Source organism: Hemiscyllium ocellatum, chromosome 10 (assembly GCF_020745735.1).
Source record: "Hemiscyllium ocellatum isolate sHemOce1 chromosome 10, sHemOce1.pat.X.cur, whole genome shotgun sequence".
NCBI classification, from domain to species: Eukaryota; Metazoa; Chordata; class Chondrichthyes; order Orectolobiformes; family Hemiscylliidae; genus Hemiscyllium; species Hemiscyllium ocellatum.
Genome location: NC_083410.1, coordinates 34,062,480 through 34,080,065, shown reverse-complemented (window position 1 = coordinate 34,080,065; position 17,586 = coordinate 34,062,480). Strand labels below are relative to the sequence as shown.

Here is a 17,586-nt window from a genome sequence, read left to right as displayed (position 1 = left end):
AGAGAATTGAGTACAGGAATTGGGAGGTCATGTTGCGGCTGTACAGGATATTAGTTAGGCCACTGTTGGAATATTGCATGCAATTCTGGTCTCCTTCCTATTGGAAAGATGTTGTGAAACTTGAAAGGGTTCAGAAAAGATTTACAAGCATGTTGCCAGGGTTGGAGGGTTTGAGCTATAGGGAGAAGCTGAACAGGCTGGGGTTATTTTCTCTGGAACGTTGGAGGCTGAGGGGTGACCTTATAGAGGTTTACAAAATTATGAGGAGCCTGGATAGGATAAATAGACAAAGTCTTTTCCCTGGGGTTGGGGAGTCCAGAACCAGAGGGCATAGGTTCAGGGTGAGAGGGGAAAGATATAAAAGAGACCTAAGGTGCAACTTTTTCTCGCAAGAGGGTGGTACAGGTATGGAATGAGCTGCCAGAGGAAGTGTTGGAGGCTGGTATAATTGCAACATTTAAAAGGCATTTGGATTGGTATATGACTAGGAAGGGTTTGAAGGGATATGGGCCAGGTGCTGGCAGGTGGGACTAGATTGAGTTGGGATATCAGGTCGGCATGGATGGGTTGGACTGAAGTGTCTGTTTCCTTGCTATACATCTCTATGACTATGTATTGCTATTAAATGATACCAGATATAAAAAGTGAGATTCAGATGTAAGGACAGTAATTTTACTTCCTTTATTTTGAGCATGGACTGAAATGGAATAATGACTTTTTAAAAACAAGTGATTGTGGAAACATTGGCTGCACTTTTAAAATCAGATTACTGAACGGCTTTGAGTGTAGTGCTTCCACTGCTGCTTTGTTCAAACAGTATGGGAAGCTGTTTGTAGACAAGCCGGTACCGTGGGTATATGTAAAGTTGAGATTTGGCCAGCAATATATAGCTGATTGGCTTAGCAATTGTGTCCAACTCTCGGATTGGTTTCTAGGTAGCAGAACAGCTTCTGGATGTGAATGACATGTTGAGATGCACACTGACCTCTGTGAGAGGAGGTGGTGTGTCTCACTTCTTCTCAAGTAAAATACCTGAAGCAAAAGTAGGCCTGATTTGGACAGGCCAGTGTTGGACTGGGGTGCACAAAGTTATCACACAACACCAGGATATTGTCCAACAGATTTATTTGGAAGCAATAGCATTTGGAGAGCTCCACCTGATGAAGGAGCAGCTCTCCATAAGCTAGTGCTTCCGAATAAACCTGTTGGGCTATAACCTGGTGTTGTGCGATTTTTAACTAAAGAAGTCCAGTTGTTTTCTCCCAACAGGTGCTGTAAGCTGTTGCTTTTATCGTAGAAGCAGTTTGTTCACCGATTGATTTTTGTCTCCTGTGAAAAAGTGAAAGAATCAGAAGGAAAAGCTCAGAGAACTAAAGGACTCGGGAAACAGGAGGATCCCTCCATTGAATTTTGAGGATTAGTGCCATTGAACTGTTCCCCACTACTTTCTTCCCCTTTGTCCATTACATCTTCATTTTTGTCTGTGTGTTTCTGTATGAGCATCAGGGAGTTTACTAACTAGTAGAATTATATGCCAACAGCTCATAGTAGTTCATAATTGTGGTTATAAAGGATTTACGTAAAGAAGCCTGGTCCATTATTTCTGTTAACTAGAGACTGACAGATAAATTGGTGAATTTTGCATATTTCGGTAACTTCTTTTTAACATTTGTGATGACTGTGGGAATAGCAGGGCTTGATTTTCAGCACACTACCCTCATGAGGCGTTATGCACAGGAATCAACTCAAATATGACTGCCTTGAATTTGGGTGAGTACCTTAATGAAAAAGTTCTGAGAATATCGAGAAAACTGGTTAGCATTTAGTAAAAGGAAAATCATGTGGAGATCCACTCATTCTTTCATTTGCTTTTTGAAGCCAACATATATTTTATTTGTTCAGTTTGGTGAAAATGAAAAATGCTGCTTTTGCGTAGCCACAGAAGCTTTCCTTCCTCTTTTTGTTTCCTAAAACAGTGTTTTCCCGCTTTCTACATACATCGTGCTAACGTAACTATCAATCATTCCAGAAGTTTGAGATAGGTGAGTGAACTGGTAAAAACGAGATGTACATTAATGGTTAGATCATTCATTATCTCAGTTCCTCTCCCTTTTGAACAATTCATTTTTTGTGCGCTGAGGCGCAAGCACTTTCCAGATGCAACTTGTAAGGGGATCCGTAGCCGACCAACAAGAAATAGGCGTAAACTTTAGAGAAAATTTAATTATTCAAGGTGAAATTTTAAACAGGTTTTTATCTTAATGTATTACCTAGTAAGTTGTGGAGCCACATAGACTAGAAAAGTTCCAAGGATCAATGTTCTGTGTTTACTGCATTAACTCATCTCAGTTTGGGTGGTAGTAGGGCCACTACCATTGAACCTTGCACCTCTGAGATATGGAGGATTAAACATTAGCAAGGGCTCGGGTCCCAGATCACTATCCGATAACTCTGTGTGTGCATGCATACACTGGGAAAGATATTGGCTGAGCGTGGGATGGGCCCTGATGTCCTTCAAGCTGGCATGTATTTTATTCATTTAAATCTGAAGAGTAGAATGTTAAGAAATATATCAGTTAGTATTTTGAATTTTTTGAACCATAATCCAGCGTGAGGCAGCATCTTTCGGAGTTTTTAGTGCTTCTATTTAAAGCAATGCTTCTGATGACAGAAGAAAGTTGAGTATTTGTTCTGAAGGAGGGTCACTGGACTCGAAATGTTAACTCTGTTTTCTCTTCACAGATGCTGCCAGACCTGCTGTGTTTCTCCAGCAATTACTGGTTTTATTTCTGAATTCTAGCATCTCAGTTCTTGTTTTTCTTTAAAGTTGAGTCCTTGATTTGGCAATACATCAACAAGGCATCTCAACACTGCAGAAAGGTAAGTCCAGGGAAGCTATACCAACCCAGCTGACTGTGAATCAGTTTGCGATTGTAAAGATAGGAACGAAATATAAAGGCAAAATACTGCCAATGCTGAAAATCTGAAACAAGCACAGAGACAGCTGGAGGAACTCAGCAGGTCTGGCAGCATCTGTGGACAGAGAAACAGTGTTAATGTTTCACACTTCTTCAAAACCAAAGCCAAAGACTTCAGACAGAGAAGGCCGCCATTCCTTCAGGCAGAGAAGGCTGCCATTCCTTTCAACGGAGAAGGCTGCCATTCCTTTCAACGGAGAAGGCTGCCATTCCTTTCAACGGAGAAGGCTGCCATTCCTTCAGGCGGAGAAGGCTGCCATTCCTTCAGACAGAGAAGGCTGCCATTCCTTCAGGCGGAGAAGGCTGCCATTCCTTCAGGCGGAGAAGGCTGCCATTCCTTCAGACAGAGAAGGCTGCCATTCCTTCAGGTGGAGAAGGCTGCCATTCCTTCAGGCGGAGAAGGCTGCCATTCCTTCAGACAGAGAAGGCTGCCATTCCTTCAGGCGGAGAAGGCTGCCATTCCTTCAGACAGAGAAGGCTGCCATTCCTTCAGGCGGAGAAGGCTGCCATTCCTTCAGACAGAGAAGGCTGCCATTCCTTCAGGCGGAGAAGGCTGCCATTCCTTCAGACAGAGAAGGCCATCATTCCTTCAGACAGAGAAGGCCGCCATTCCTTCAGGCGGCGAAGGCCGCCATTCCTTCAGGCGGAGAAGGCTGCCATTCCTTCAGACAGAGAAGGCCACCATTCCTTCAGACAGAGAAGGCTGCCATTCCTTCAGACAGAGAAGGCTGCCATTCCTTCAGACAGAGAAGGCTGCCATTCCTTCAGACAGAGAAGGCCGCCATTCCTTCAGGCGGAGAAGGCCGCCATTCCTTCAGACAGAGAAGGCCACCATTCCTTCAGGCGGAGAAGGCCATCATTCCTTCAGACAGAGAAGGCCACCATTCCTTCAGACGGAGAAGGCTGCCATTCCTTCAGACAGAGAAGGCTGCCATTTCCTTCAGGTGGAGAAGGCTGCTGTTCCATCAAATGGACACTAGGAAAAAACATATCAATAGAAGTACAAGTGGTAGAAATATAGGGGAAAATAGTGATAAAGGGTGATAAATGAAAAGACAATGAAGAAAATGTGTACAAATATAGGAAAATGAAAGAGAAGGTCATCAAGATCAAAATATGCTGGAAATCTGTATTAAGAGAAACAAACTGAATAAAAATTTGAAGATTATCTTGGATGCCAGTGATACAAATTAATTTTATCCAAAATGGCATATATACAATTAACTGATCCTTTCCCTTTAACTGCTCCAACATAAGCAGGCCATTCAGATGAATCAAACATTCTTTTTGATGAAATAAGGAAACCCGACAGTGAGACTTGATCGGGCCTCCCGACAATGACCATTCTGGGACTTCCAACTGTTTTCCAGCCAAGAGATGGCTATCCTTGCTGTGGTTGTTAAATTCCCTCCAAAGCTTCAGGTCTATGTCTTTTTGGCAGAACTCTAATGGAAGGTCATTAACCTGAAATGTAAATACTTTCCATAGATCTTAATCTCATCAATTTACCTTCTTATCAGGCCTCATTCTCTTGCCCAGAAATGCATTTAATTATTTAGTGAACTATTTATACTGTTTGCTTTAATGGCTTCCATGGTAATTCATGCTACATTGACCAATGTTAAAGTGATTATGATTTCTTTTTAAGGGAGCAGTATAAACTGGATGGAGAAAGGACATATTTGATAGAGGTCACCAAACATTTTCACTTCATGTATTCTGGAATATGTGATGTTAAAACTGAGGTTGAAAGGGTAGATAACGTCATGTTCCTCTGTGTGACAATAACTGGCAACCTATCCTGGTCTTCCCATATAGATGCAACAGTCAAGAAGGCACAACATTGCCTCTTATTTCTCAGGCAGCTCAGGAAATTTGGCATGTCCATAAGGACCCTCGTTAACTTTGACAGACGCACAACTGAAAGCATACTGTCCGGTTCCATAACGGCCTAGTATGGCAACTACTCTGCCCAGAATCCTAAGAAACTGCAGAAGGTTGTGTGCATGGCCCAGACCATCACGGAAGCCAGCCTTCTATCCATTGACTCCATTTACATGGCTTGCTGTTGTGGAAAGGCTGCCAACATCACCAAAGACCCTTTGCACCCTGGTAATGATCTCCCACAAGTCTTCCATCAGGCAGAACATGCCGAAGTCTGAACACATGGACAAGTAGGTTTAGGGACAGCTTCTGAAAAATGTGTTGCTGGAAAAGCGCAGCAGGTCAGGCAGCATCAAAGGAGCAGAAGAATCGACGTTTCGGGCATAAGCTTCTTCCCAGCTGTTATTAGACTACTGAATGGACTTTCTAGCCTCAAATAATGCTGACCTTGCTAATGTTGATCTCTCTTGTACACTCTGTGCAATATTACCTGTATGCTTCCATCTAAATCTTTTGATCTGGACGTCATTACTTACTGTGATCGGCCTGGACTGCCCTTAAACAAAGATTTTCACTGTAACTCAGTACAATAAATCAAACAATCAGTCAAGTGTTTAGACTTTGACATTTTTAAGGGCATCACAATCTATGTCATTGGTTAAAAATCACACAACACCAGGTCATAGTCCAACAGATTTAATTGGAAGCGCTCTAGCACTACAACCACTTTCGGAGTGGCGCTCCGAAAGCTAGCGTGCTTTCAATTAAATCTGTTGGACTATAACCTGGTGTTGTGTGATTTTTAACTTTGTACACCCCAGTCCAACACCGGCATCTCTGAATTATGTCACTAGTGATCTGGAGTTAGATGTTAATTTTTCAATGTCCCAGTTAATGCATAAAAATCTACTGGTGAAGTGAGTACACTAAAAGGGTATTCTGCTGCAGTTTGTAGCTCTGGACCAGCTTAGTATTGGGTGGATTGATGAATGGCCTGGATGACAACAGGTTTCCCTGTACAAAATAATTTCAGGTCTAAAGCCTTGGGTCATCTTCCTCTTGACCAACAGTTTTAAAGGGAGCATTTATTGCACATGGTCCACCCAACTCGGTTCACTAGATTCGACATCAAAAAGTTTTCATTGCTTCATGGGGCTGCTGCCGGATTCAGGCAGGTGCTTGGGCCCCCTAGTGGAAGGCCCAGGTTGAAATGGAGGAGGCACAGTTGTTAATCGGTAAGTTGACCATCATAATGCAATCCTTCCCATGGCCCACTTTTTGGATCAACCATCTTAAATGTAATCATAAGGAACCCCATTCCTGAAGTTTATCTTAAAATGTACTTTAAAAGCCACTAACAATTTCTCACTGTAGTTTCTCTTTTCTTCATCCTCTTTTCTCTTAGGTCACCACCCACTCTCTTTCTCAATGTTTATCTCACTCAATTTTCCATAAGTTTGAGGTAGAATAAAGAATGTAAACTGGAATGTGAAGTTCAGGTTTGAACACAAAGTAATAATAATACTTGATCCCAAAAATTATAATATTCAAGTATTAGATATAGGGTTAGAGTTCACAGATAATCAGAATTCATAATAATTATTCCCAATGCCTTATTTGATGGTAAGTCACTAGTTGGAATAGTTGGATAAAATATGTCAAAACTTTTTTTACACCAGCTGGCAGCAAAATGTTTGTGGCATTTAATAAGTTGGGAAGAACAGATTTCTCTGCTGTATAAATATAAGCCAGTATAAACATATACACATCACAAAACATTCTGTCCTTTTCCCACAAGTTGTGTAATTTATCCCAAGCCCTCCTGTCCTAGCTATGACATTATGAACTGTGTTTCAACTCCCACTGGTGGATCTTACAAGTTAATAAATCCAGTTTTAATTGCAGCTCATTCAAAGTAACGGCTGGTTGGGGGAGGAGTAGGGGGAAATCGGGCAGTAAAAGATGTGGTGAACCCACCGCTTTCAGAATGCTGACTGCTTCCTTACTGAGCCAGACCGGGTACAACACATCGTCGTGCAGGATGGACTCGAAAAGGTCATCTTCATTGTCCGCCTCGAAAGGTGGTTGACCAGCCATCATCTCGTACATCAGGACCCCCAAAGCCCACCAGTCCACTGAAGGGCCATACTCTAATTCTTGTAGGATCTATTCGGAAAGGCAAGCAGATGTTAAAGAAATGCTGCTCAGCTGATACAATTCACTACTTATTTTAGACCATTACTTAAAGAATGTTTACCCTCCAGCCACTTCCCTGATGTGTAACATTCATGGCTCAAGCTTCCAGCATTTTGTCTGTATTTTCCAAGATGGCCACAAATAGACAGTTTTTTTTAATTTACCACTTCAAATACCTCTCTAGCTATTGTTAGCATATATCACACTAATCATAAACTACTAATGACATTTCCAAATATCGCGGTGAAATTCAACCAGACTCAGGTGTGAGAAAAGTGGCAATCATTGATTGTACATTAATTGTGTTTAATTGTCTTTTGGCCCTTTAGTGTAAGTTTCATTCTTTCGTTCATCTCCATGAATATATCAACAATGTTATTCCCCTGAATGTGCGCACAAGCAAATATCATCTCCAAAGTACAATCTGATGGCAGATCATTGTCTCCAGTGCAGAACCATGTTGGGTGAGCTGTTTCCCACTCATTCTTTGGAATAGTTCTATTCTGGCAGTGGGACTTCAGCAAGATGGGATGGATAGAGGAAGATGGATAAGAGCACCGGCGCGGTAACAGAGCTTGGCCTAATGTGAGTTAACACTCAGATTGGATCAATGGTGGGTCTGCTACTGAAGATCGCACTTCCGTGTCATTAGGGAGAGGCTGGTGATGAATTTGTGTAGGCAGGCAAATGTGTGGAGGATGATCCATGATCTCTCCCGGTTGACCAGTGAAAAAGTCTTTATAAGCTGGAAAAAGGCCGTGTATAGAGATCTCTGCAGTTCTCTGCATTTTTCTTTGACTTGCCTTGCAGTGACGATCAGTGTTCCCTGTGCCTCTTAATGGACAGAATCTGCATTGTGACGCTGGTAGGAGCTTTTCAGCCATGAGGAGAAGGAGATTGAGGGCGATTCTTGAAATGACTTTCCCTGTGGTGGAGAGCAGGGATTGGGCATTAGCTAAGTATTCACTGAAGCCTCCTGCAGCAGCGGATGAAGAAATTTGTTCAAAAAGGGAATTCTTATCATTGGTGAGCCTTTGTGAGCAATGCTCAAATAATGTTCTCAAAGACCCATATTCAGCGCTTTTGAGGGTGAACTCGCCATGTGAAAAAATTATAAGTAAACACAGACTGCAAAGAAAAACACAGACTGAAACTGTGGTGTTGAGTTAGATGGTGTATAATGTGTGAAGATTGGCTGTATTCTTTTTTAACTGACTTTATGAAATAGAGCATATTAACGTCAATGGTTTGAATATTTGGAAGGGGGGAGAGAAGGGCGGAGGTGCCACTCTGCTCCTGCATGTTTATACAAGTAGCAAAGTTATATTTTACTCTCCAGTAAGTGAAATCCATGCTACAAATGGAATATTTTCTTCAGAACATGTAGATAGTGTCATAGAGTCATAGAGATGTACAGCTTGGAAACAGACCCTTCGGTCCAACTTGTCCATGCTGACCAGTATCCTAAATTAATCTAGTCCCATTTGCCAGCACTTGGCCCATATCCCTCTAAACCCTTCCTATTCATGTACCTATCCAGATGCTTTTTAAGTGTTGTTATTCTACCAGCCTCCACCACTTCTTCTGGCAGCTCAGTCCATACACGTACCACCCTTTGCATGAAAAAGCTGCCCTGAGGTCCCTTTTATATCTTTCCCCTCTCACCCTAAACCTATCCCCTCTAGTTCTGGACTCCCCGACCCCAGGGAAAAGACTTTGCCTATTTACCCTATCCATGCCCGTCATAATTTTGTAAACCTCTGTAAGGTCACCCCTCAGCCTCCGATGCTCCAGGAAAAATAGCTCCAGCTGTTCAGCCTCTCTCTGTAGCTCAAACCCTCCAACCCTGGCAACATCCTTGTAAATCTAAATTATATGTTGAAACATTTAAAATGATGCATATAGAGGTGTATATTAACTGGTCTAAACATTTTCCATACTTTATACATGAGTACTTCTCATACTCAGGTATCATCCTGAAGCATGAGTAAGTCTCAGGTGCCCATTCAAGTGACCACAGAGTTTGAATGTCTTCATATATCTGCTACTCCAAATTAGGCACATACATGCCCACATTTGGAGAAAAGTTTGTGAATCATGAGGAGGAGTGAGAATCCAGGTTGTCTGTCTGCATACTGAGCAAAAGTGAGGACTGCAGATGCTGGAAACCAGAGTTTAGATTTGAGTGGTGCTGGAAAAGCACAGCTGGTCAGGCAGCATCCGAGGAGCAGGAAAATCGACGTTTCAGGCAAAAGCCCATCATCAGGAATCTGCATATTGTTTGCATACTGAGTCTGAGTATATTGAGTCTGACTAAACTATTATCATAGCTGCTGAGTCAAGAACAGTTCATTTAAGACCCATCAGAAACAGAACTCTGTGCTCCTACATTCTTCTGACTTCTATGGACAGAATTTATCAACAATAATTTATTGTAAGTAACAGTAAATAAAGAACATTGGGCTGGATTCTATGGAGTGTTTTCAGTGCTAGAGGGGTAGCACATTAAAGAGGACAGGTGCCCAGGCCACTACCTCCCAGCAACCCGACATAACCCAGGCTGGGTGGCCACTGAAAACTCAGGTCAGTTCAGCTTACAAGATCATAGAAATGTTACACAGAAGGAGGCCATTCAGCTGTGCCAGCTGACCAAACTAGCCACCCAGTCTAATCCCACTTTTCAGCCCTGGGTCTGTAGTCCTGCAGGTTACCGTGTTTCTGGTGCAGATCAAATTCCCTTTAAATGAGCTCAGGGTTCTCACCTTAGCCACCAAACTGAGCAGTGAATTGCAGACACTGACCACCCTCTCGGTGAAAGACATTTCCTCATACCTTTATGAGGAAGGATGGTACAGGCTAGATCAAAACCGAAAAAAAACCTGCGGATGCTGTAAATCAGAAACAAAAACAGAAATTGCTGGAAAACTTCAGCAGGTCTGCCAGTACCTGTGGACAGAAGTCAGAGTTAACATTTCAGGTTGAGTGACCCTTTCTCAGAACTGAGGAAGGAAGGTTCGGAGGAATGATCACCCGGCCCAAAACATTAACTCTGATTTCTCTCCACAAGTGCTGCCAGACCTGCTGAGCTTTTCCAGCAATTTCTGTTTTGGTACGGGCTATGTTTGGTTTCCCTGGCATTTAGAAGAGGGGTGACCTGGTGATGCTTATAGTGTCATGAATGGTCTTGCCAAGATGGATGTGGAAAGTGTGTGAGTCTTGTGGGTGAGTCCAGAATGAGGGGACACTGTTTTAAATCAGGGAACACCCTTATAGGAGAGAAATGATGGGAACATTTTACGCTCAGAGAGTTGTGTGATTTTGCAACTCTGTGCCTCAGAAGATGGTGGAGGTTAGGTCATTGAACATTTCAAGGCAGAGGTAGATCGATTATTGTTAGGAAATCGAATCAAAGATTATCGGGGATAGCTGTGATTGTGGAATTCAGAACACAAACAGATCAGACTTGATTTTACTCAACAGACCTGATAGGCTGATTGACCTATGTCAGCTCCTAGTCTGTAGGTTTGTTGTATCTCTGTTTGTTTGCACAAGCTCTACAAACAGCAAGAGATAAGGCCCTGGTTGATGTGATTTTAGAGATGTTGATTGCTGGATACATATTGCCCAGCATGTCGGAGAGAACCTCCCCATTCATCTTCAAATTCTGCTGCAGGGTCCATTAGAAATCCACTTGGAAGGCAGATAGAGACTCAGTGTAAGGTCCCATTTGAAGTACAGCACCTTCAACAGGTGCAGCATTCCTGCAGTACAATTGTGAAGAGTCAATCTGGATTACATGTGCAAGAATCTAGAGTGGGACTTAAGCTTACAACTTTCTGATTCAAAGATGAAAGTCAGCTACTGCTGAGCCAAAGTTGAAATATTAAGAACTTTAAGAAACAACTGCTCAGTTTATTTGGAAATGGTTTCTAATGTACAACTGTAATCTTTCATAATGTCTTCAGTGACAGAGTTCTGATTTGTATCCATAAATGACTATCATTAACCATTATATCAATGTCAGTATTTGACAGAAATGAAATGTTGCCTGATTATTTTTGGCTTTGACCTGACGATGAATCCTCTACTTTATTTCATTCAAATGCCACTCTACAAAGTGACAGAGATGAACATTTATGCTGATGATTTGTCACAGCTAAGATTCCAATCTCAGCTGGGTTTTCTGCAGGATTTCGCAATGCATTCACTGCCCTAAAGAAAAGGAATAAAACTCAGGAGACTAATAAACTTATGCATATTTCCTACTAACCAGGTTACAATATGGAATGGGCAGCTGACTTGCACAGATATTGAACTGGAAACACAAAAGAAACCATTTGTCAAAACTATGCAGGAAAATATGCTCCAACATAAAGCAAAACTATACAAGTTTTTGGTGCGTTTTGCAAGAATTGTTTCACTTGGGGTGCACTGGAAAATGTTATGGTCCTGTTGATTTTGGTAGTGAGCACCACAGTTATTGTTATTCTGTGTGAGGAACTGCTGGGTGACGGAAGTGTCCTACAAGCCAGAATGGGTTCATAGAACTTTTCCCTTCCGCATGAATATCATATGGCTTTCAAATTACATTCAGATACCCTGAAGCTAGATGGAGCACTATGTAAATGGAAGACCTCCATTTACTAGGTATCCAACATCAAAAGAAGCATGACAATAGTACCGAAGTGACAGAAAGGACTTGTGGGGTGGTGCACGTCCCATGCCAATGAAGTGGCAGGAACTGGTTTTACACCTTAAGGATGGATAATAATGCAGCTTTATTAGCCTCAGCCACATATTGAATGGATAACGTGTTAAAAAAGTGCTAAAGAATGACTGTAAGGTCTCAGAGTAAGGGCAACTGCTAACTATGTACCTTCTCCATTTCTGAGTGATTGTTTACCGTGCATTAATAACAAGAGGTACAACCTCTTGCGGTGTACAGTGCTGAAGATGTAAACTAGGAACCACCGAAAGAACAGAAAACAATGGCAGTAGGGAGAAACTTGGTGATTTATATACATATTGCATATTTGTGGAAGGGATAGGCTTTCTGTTTAATTTTGTGTTCTCTTGAAATAGACATGAATGTCACAGCATAATACTTTCTCGAACACTCCAGTTAGAAACCAAAGAATTCACCAAAAGAGGTGCATTCAATTGTGAATGTTAGTCCAATCTAGGATTTGAAATCACATGCACTAAAGGTTTTCAACACTCCATGACAAGATTTAAAGCATGATTTTTGATTTCTTACTGTAAAGGCACGGTGGCACAGTGGTTAGCACTGCTGTCTCACAGCGCCTGAGACCCGGGTTCAGTTCCCGACTCAAGCGACTGACTGTGTGGGGTTTGCACATTCTCCCCGTGTCTGCGTGGGTTTCCTCCGGGTGCTCCGGTTTCCTCCCACAGTCCAAAGATGTGCGGGTCAGGCGAATTGGCCATGCTAAATTGCCCGTAGTGTTAGGTAAGGGGTAAATGTAGGGGTATGGGTGGGTTGCGCTTCGGCAGGTCGGTGTGGACTTGTTGGGCCGAAGGGCCTGTTTCCACACTGTAAGTAATCTAATCTAATCTAAAAAAAAAGCGAGGTAAAATCAAATGCTTTACTCACACGAAGAGCAAAGTTCCTAAGGTTTGTTAACATATAAAGATCATTGGGAGAAAGCAAACATACCTCAGGGGCAATGTAATCAGGGGTACCACAGAAAGTCGTTGTTGTGATACCATTTAGAATGCCTTCCTTGCACATGCCGAAATCAGCCAACTTGCAGTGCCCCTCAGCATCCAGCAAGATATTATCCAGTTTAAGATCTCTGCAAATAATGAATAAACAGCCTCATTATTAATTTTGATGTTCAAGGTTAGCTTTTGTCTTAGTGATACGAAAAGGACAGAATGACAAATTGCTAAGATAAATTTGAGAATTCCATAGAAAATAAGGCAGTCTTGTATTGACTGCTTTGTAATTATGAAAGGTAACATGGCTCATGTGAATTTTTCTTTTATTTGTGTCTGTGGTTGACATTGCAAAAAATGTTTATCATGATATTTCACAGCAGGGATGCCTAATCATATTTACTCAATGATGTGTGACCTCACATATTAATCTTACTGAAGTCCAGGTCCAGCACGGTGGGTTTAATGAGTTGGAACTGTTCTAAAGAGTCAACTTAGTTTAGAAATTATTTATCTCGTGCTACTAATTTATATCCATGAACTTCAAAAAACATAGATCACATTTTAAATCTGAAAACTGACTTTACTTTTATCTTCATGCATACAGGTTCTGCTATAATGCAGTAATTCCATTTTTGTGCAATTCCACGTTATAAGAAAATCACATAATAGCAGCACCATTTAAACTGATGGGGCCGAAATTGTGTTATAACCAATACACGCTTTAAACCTTCACGCTTTAGAAACAATATCACCAATTCAACAATCGCATTACAGCAAATTTGCATTATCAAAACGCGCATTATAGCAGAATGATTCAGATGATGTCAGAATGGAACACCACTGCAAGATAATGGTGCTAATCTGAACCTGCCCACATTGATTGGACCTTTGAGATGCTATGTTGTGAAATGTTTGACTATATTATATCGGGAGCTCTGGTGTTCACTGAAGATAGCTGTTTTTTAAGGTTCATTAGAAAGATTTTGAAAGTTGAGCAAATTTTCTGATCACAGATATTCGCTTATCTGCGAAAGGGACAAACAACTGGGTGTAGTTGTTGTTTTTCTCTTTGGTAAAATGCTGCTTTCATAAACATTTTAGTATTCAGGGCTTCTCACTCCTGCAGATAACAATATGGGCACAGTTCATGCTGCACCTTTACTCTGAACAAAAAGAAACTTGTTAAACATATCATTAAATGAACGGTAGCATTCAGTCTCCAATCCCAAAAGTACTCAAATTAATTATCAACAGGACTGATTTGAGTGCACTGCTGGACAAGTAAGATCTCAGAATGAAACCTGACAACGTTTAGTTAGGTAATGTGATGGTTTAGTCACCGAAACATATTCACACAATGTTACAGACTTTCTTTAAGAACAGAACAGAATTTTATAACACAAGGAGAGAAAACACAAGTTAATTAAAAATGGAAGATTGTTAGAATGACTGAAAAATATAAAACAAAACAAAGTTTCAATTATTTTCCCGATACTATCCATTAAAAACACCCAGGTCCAGAGAAATTGCTCTCTTATTTGAACTTTCTGAGTTGCTACTTACCTCACTCCTTGCAATTTGTTTGGAGTGTAGACAATGCGCAAAGTCCTTTGCAAGTCAGCTGATCTGGGATTTGTACAAATTTGTGAACCCAAACTTTCTCGATTCTAATAACGTGCAGATTTCTCAGCAAGCTCTCCTGATTTTGAAGTTTTACTAATGTTGCAATTCCCTTAACACCTTCTAGGAGAAAAACTAACCCAACTTTTAAACTCAACTCTGATGTCTTCTGAACTGAAACAAGAATTTCATTTGGCCTGAAACGTTTAGCCTGTCTGTCCTAAAATCGAGAGCACAGAGACCTTTCTGTTTACACCACATGGTCTGCAGTCACCTGCCTTTTGACAATACTGCATTTTGGTGACTGTTCCAGAAAACTTGTCACAGAAATAATCTATACCTATTGCCTCTATTTTTAAATCCAAAGTCCAAAAAATACTCTATACAAGTAATACACCTTTTATTCCAAATTCATTACAAATAAATAAAGAACTAGCTTTCACAGAGTTTTCCCTGACAGAGTCCAGCATTATGACCCTATACGCACTGCCACATTGTTTTGATGCACAGCTTCAAATGAATTTACAATGAGGTAGCATCAAATCAGGTGAGAGACCATGTTCATATCATAACATCATTTTAATCAGTCATGCACCACACGAGGGAAATTGTAGAACTTAATCTTAGTGCAATTTAAGTATCACAACATAATTTCAGAAGTTCAGTCTGCAATCCCGTGCTCACAGAAAGAAAAGTGTACTTTTGAGAACTGTGAAACAGATGGAGGTGGCCAGCAATGGAATCCAAGTCTTTGAGTTGCTGTGGTAACATGGCTTTTAGGTATTGAACTTATTAGACTTCGCTTGGTGCAATATAAAGTGAGCAAAAGGCCAAGCTAGCTAGCAGCAAGGTGGATATGGTGGTACTGCAGGGCGGGATAGAGGGAGGGAGAGAAAATTATACCAATTTGCAGTGGGTATTTTAGAGTTGTTTTCCCTTGAGCAGCGGAGGCTGAGGGGAGACTTGATAGAAGTCTATAACAATCCAAGATGCATAGACAGGGTTGACGGTCAGAATCTTTTTCCCAGAGTTGTAATGTCTAATATTAGGGGCGTGCATTTAAGGTGAGAGGGCAAAGTTCAAAGGAGATGTGAGAGTCTAGTTTTTTACACAGAGTGTAGCAGGGGTATGGAACACACTGCCAGGGGTGGTGGTGGAGGCAGATACGATAGAGGCATTTAAGGGATTTTTAGAATAAGCACATGAACGTGCAAGGAATGGAGAGATATGGACCAAGAACAAAAGGAAGGGATTAGTTTCATTTGGCGTCACAACATCATGGGCCGAAGGGCTGATTCCATTACTATACTATTCTATATTCTATGTATAGATTGAAGGGATCATATTATTTTTGAGGGACATTCCCACCTCCCCCAGTACAATTGAAATAATTTTAAAATGCATTCATTTGGTTGTCTCCAGCTATACCATGGGAATGTGAAGGCCACATTAAGTTATAAAAGCTGATCCCCTTACTGATTTTAAGTCTGCACACTCAGCATTAAATGTATTTAATGGCCCAGCTTTGATATTTAACAATATGGCCCACACTGGCAAAGAATTGTACAGATTCTACCTTCTGAGAGAAAGCATTCTTCCTCATCTCTGCTTTAAACATGTGACTTCTCACTCTGAGTAATATCCTTTGGTGCTAGACAAGGGGAAACAACCTTACTGCATTTACCCTGTCGCCTCCAAAGAATCTTCTATGTTCCAGTGAGATCTCCCAACCTTCTCCTAAACTCCAATGAGTGCAAGTTCAACCGACTCAAATTCTCCATTCCAAGGATTAACCCAGTGAACCTTCTCTGGACAGTCAGTAATGCCAGAATATCTGTCCTTGGATAAGGGACCCTAAACTGTTCACAGTATTCCAGCTGCTCTGTGGCTAGTGCTTTGTATAGTTTTAGCAAGAGTATCTTATTTTCATGCCCCATTCCCTTTGAAATAAAGGCCAACATTTCACTTGTGTTGCCTATAACCCGCTGAACTTGGACACAAGCTTTCTGTGATTCAGACACCAGATTGTCCAAATCCCTCCATGCTGCAGCTTTCTTCAGTTTTACCCCATTTAAATAATGTTCAGCCCTTCTATTCTTCCTACCAACGTGCATCACTTTTGTATTGCTCTGTATACTTCCTGTGTCATCATTACCACTTGCCTTCCCATCTATTTTTGTTTCATTTGCAAACTGGGCGATAGACATTTCTGTCAGCCAAGTCATTAATATATATTGTAAATGATTCCTGTGGTACTCCCAACTTTGTGCTTTAACTTGGGTTGGGACTCATTCCATCTACTTCTGATTTTTCTAAATGGGCTTTTTATGCTTTTTACAAACTACAAAGTCCCCAAATCCTGAACTAGAAGTTTCACATGGTCCGGATCCTCCAAGAAATGGAGTAATATATGATCCTTCTGCATCACACTGGCCCTTCTACTGATATTGGTGCAGTTACACAGCAAATAATATCTCCCAGTCGGCATCTCAAGTCCACTCCCTCTTCCCCCACATGTCCTCAAATCACAATTAAACCAGCTGAAGGGAAATTATTTCAAACATCAAACTAATTAGTTCCTGTTTCAGTTAAATATCTGATAAATGAAAATCAGCAAAAAACATACTGCCTTGTGATTAAAGTAAATTTAGATGGTTAAGCATTTACAGAATTTATTTCTCTATCCGAGTCTGCAGTTTCTGAAAAAATTAGCACATTTGTATTGTTCTCAAGATGTTTCCACATCCCTACCAGAAATGGTCAACATTATTCTGCACTTAATACTTTGATCACACTTATTTCTGATGCTCTGCATTCAAAAGCGTTCAATCCATGTTCCAAAGTGTTCACTCCATTATTGCATGGCATCTACTTGTGATTTATTGATTTCAATGATCTTGAAATTAAATCAAACAGTGCTGGAAGCACACCAATTCCAAATGGTTATTTTGGTTTGAAGCATTTAGCAGTGTTCAACTGAAATCACTGGAAATCAGGAAAGCTGAAACAAAAACTTGATCGCCTTATAAATGACCCAGAGAAGGACCAAGTCAGGGGTCAGATTTTTTGAACGTCCCAGCTGCAGGCAGTGATTGGATAATAAGAAAAGGAACAACTCAAACAAATCTCAGACACAGAAAACAGGAAATCCCAGTTGCAAGTGTGCTGAGATAAATCATTATGGAGTTCATTATTGTGTTATTTGTACTAATTATACTGATTAATGTTA

The 17,586-nt window shown here is 41.0% G+C and overlaps 1 protein-coding gene across 2 annotated transcripts in view; it reads right to left on the bottom strand.

Moving 5' to 3' along the window:
- LOC132819714 (protein kinase C epsilon type) overlaps positions 1 to 17,586 on the bottom strand; it is a 586,475-nt gene that overhangs the window by 22,527 nt on the left and 546,362 nt on the right. For both annotated transcript variants that reach the window (XM_060831385.1, XM_060831386.1), the window contains 2 exons: positions 12,733 to 12,871; positions 6,840 to 7,028 (listed from right to left, as the gene is read on the bottom strand). In XM_060831385.1, the coding sequence (XP_060687368.1) occupies positions 6,840 to 7,028; positions 12,733 to 12,871 (328 nt within the window). The remainder of the gene's footprint in view (positions 1 to 6,839; positions 7,029 to 12,732; positions 12,872 to 17,586) is intronic.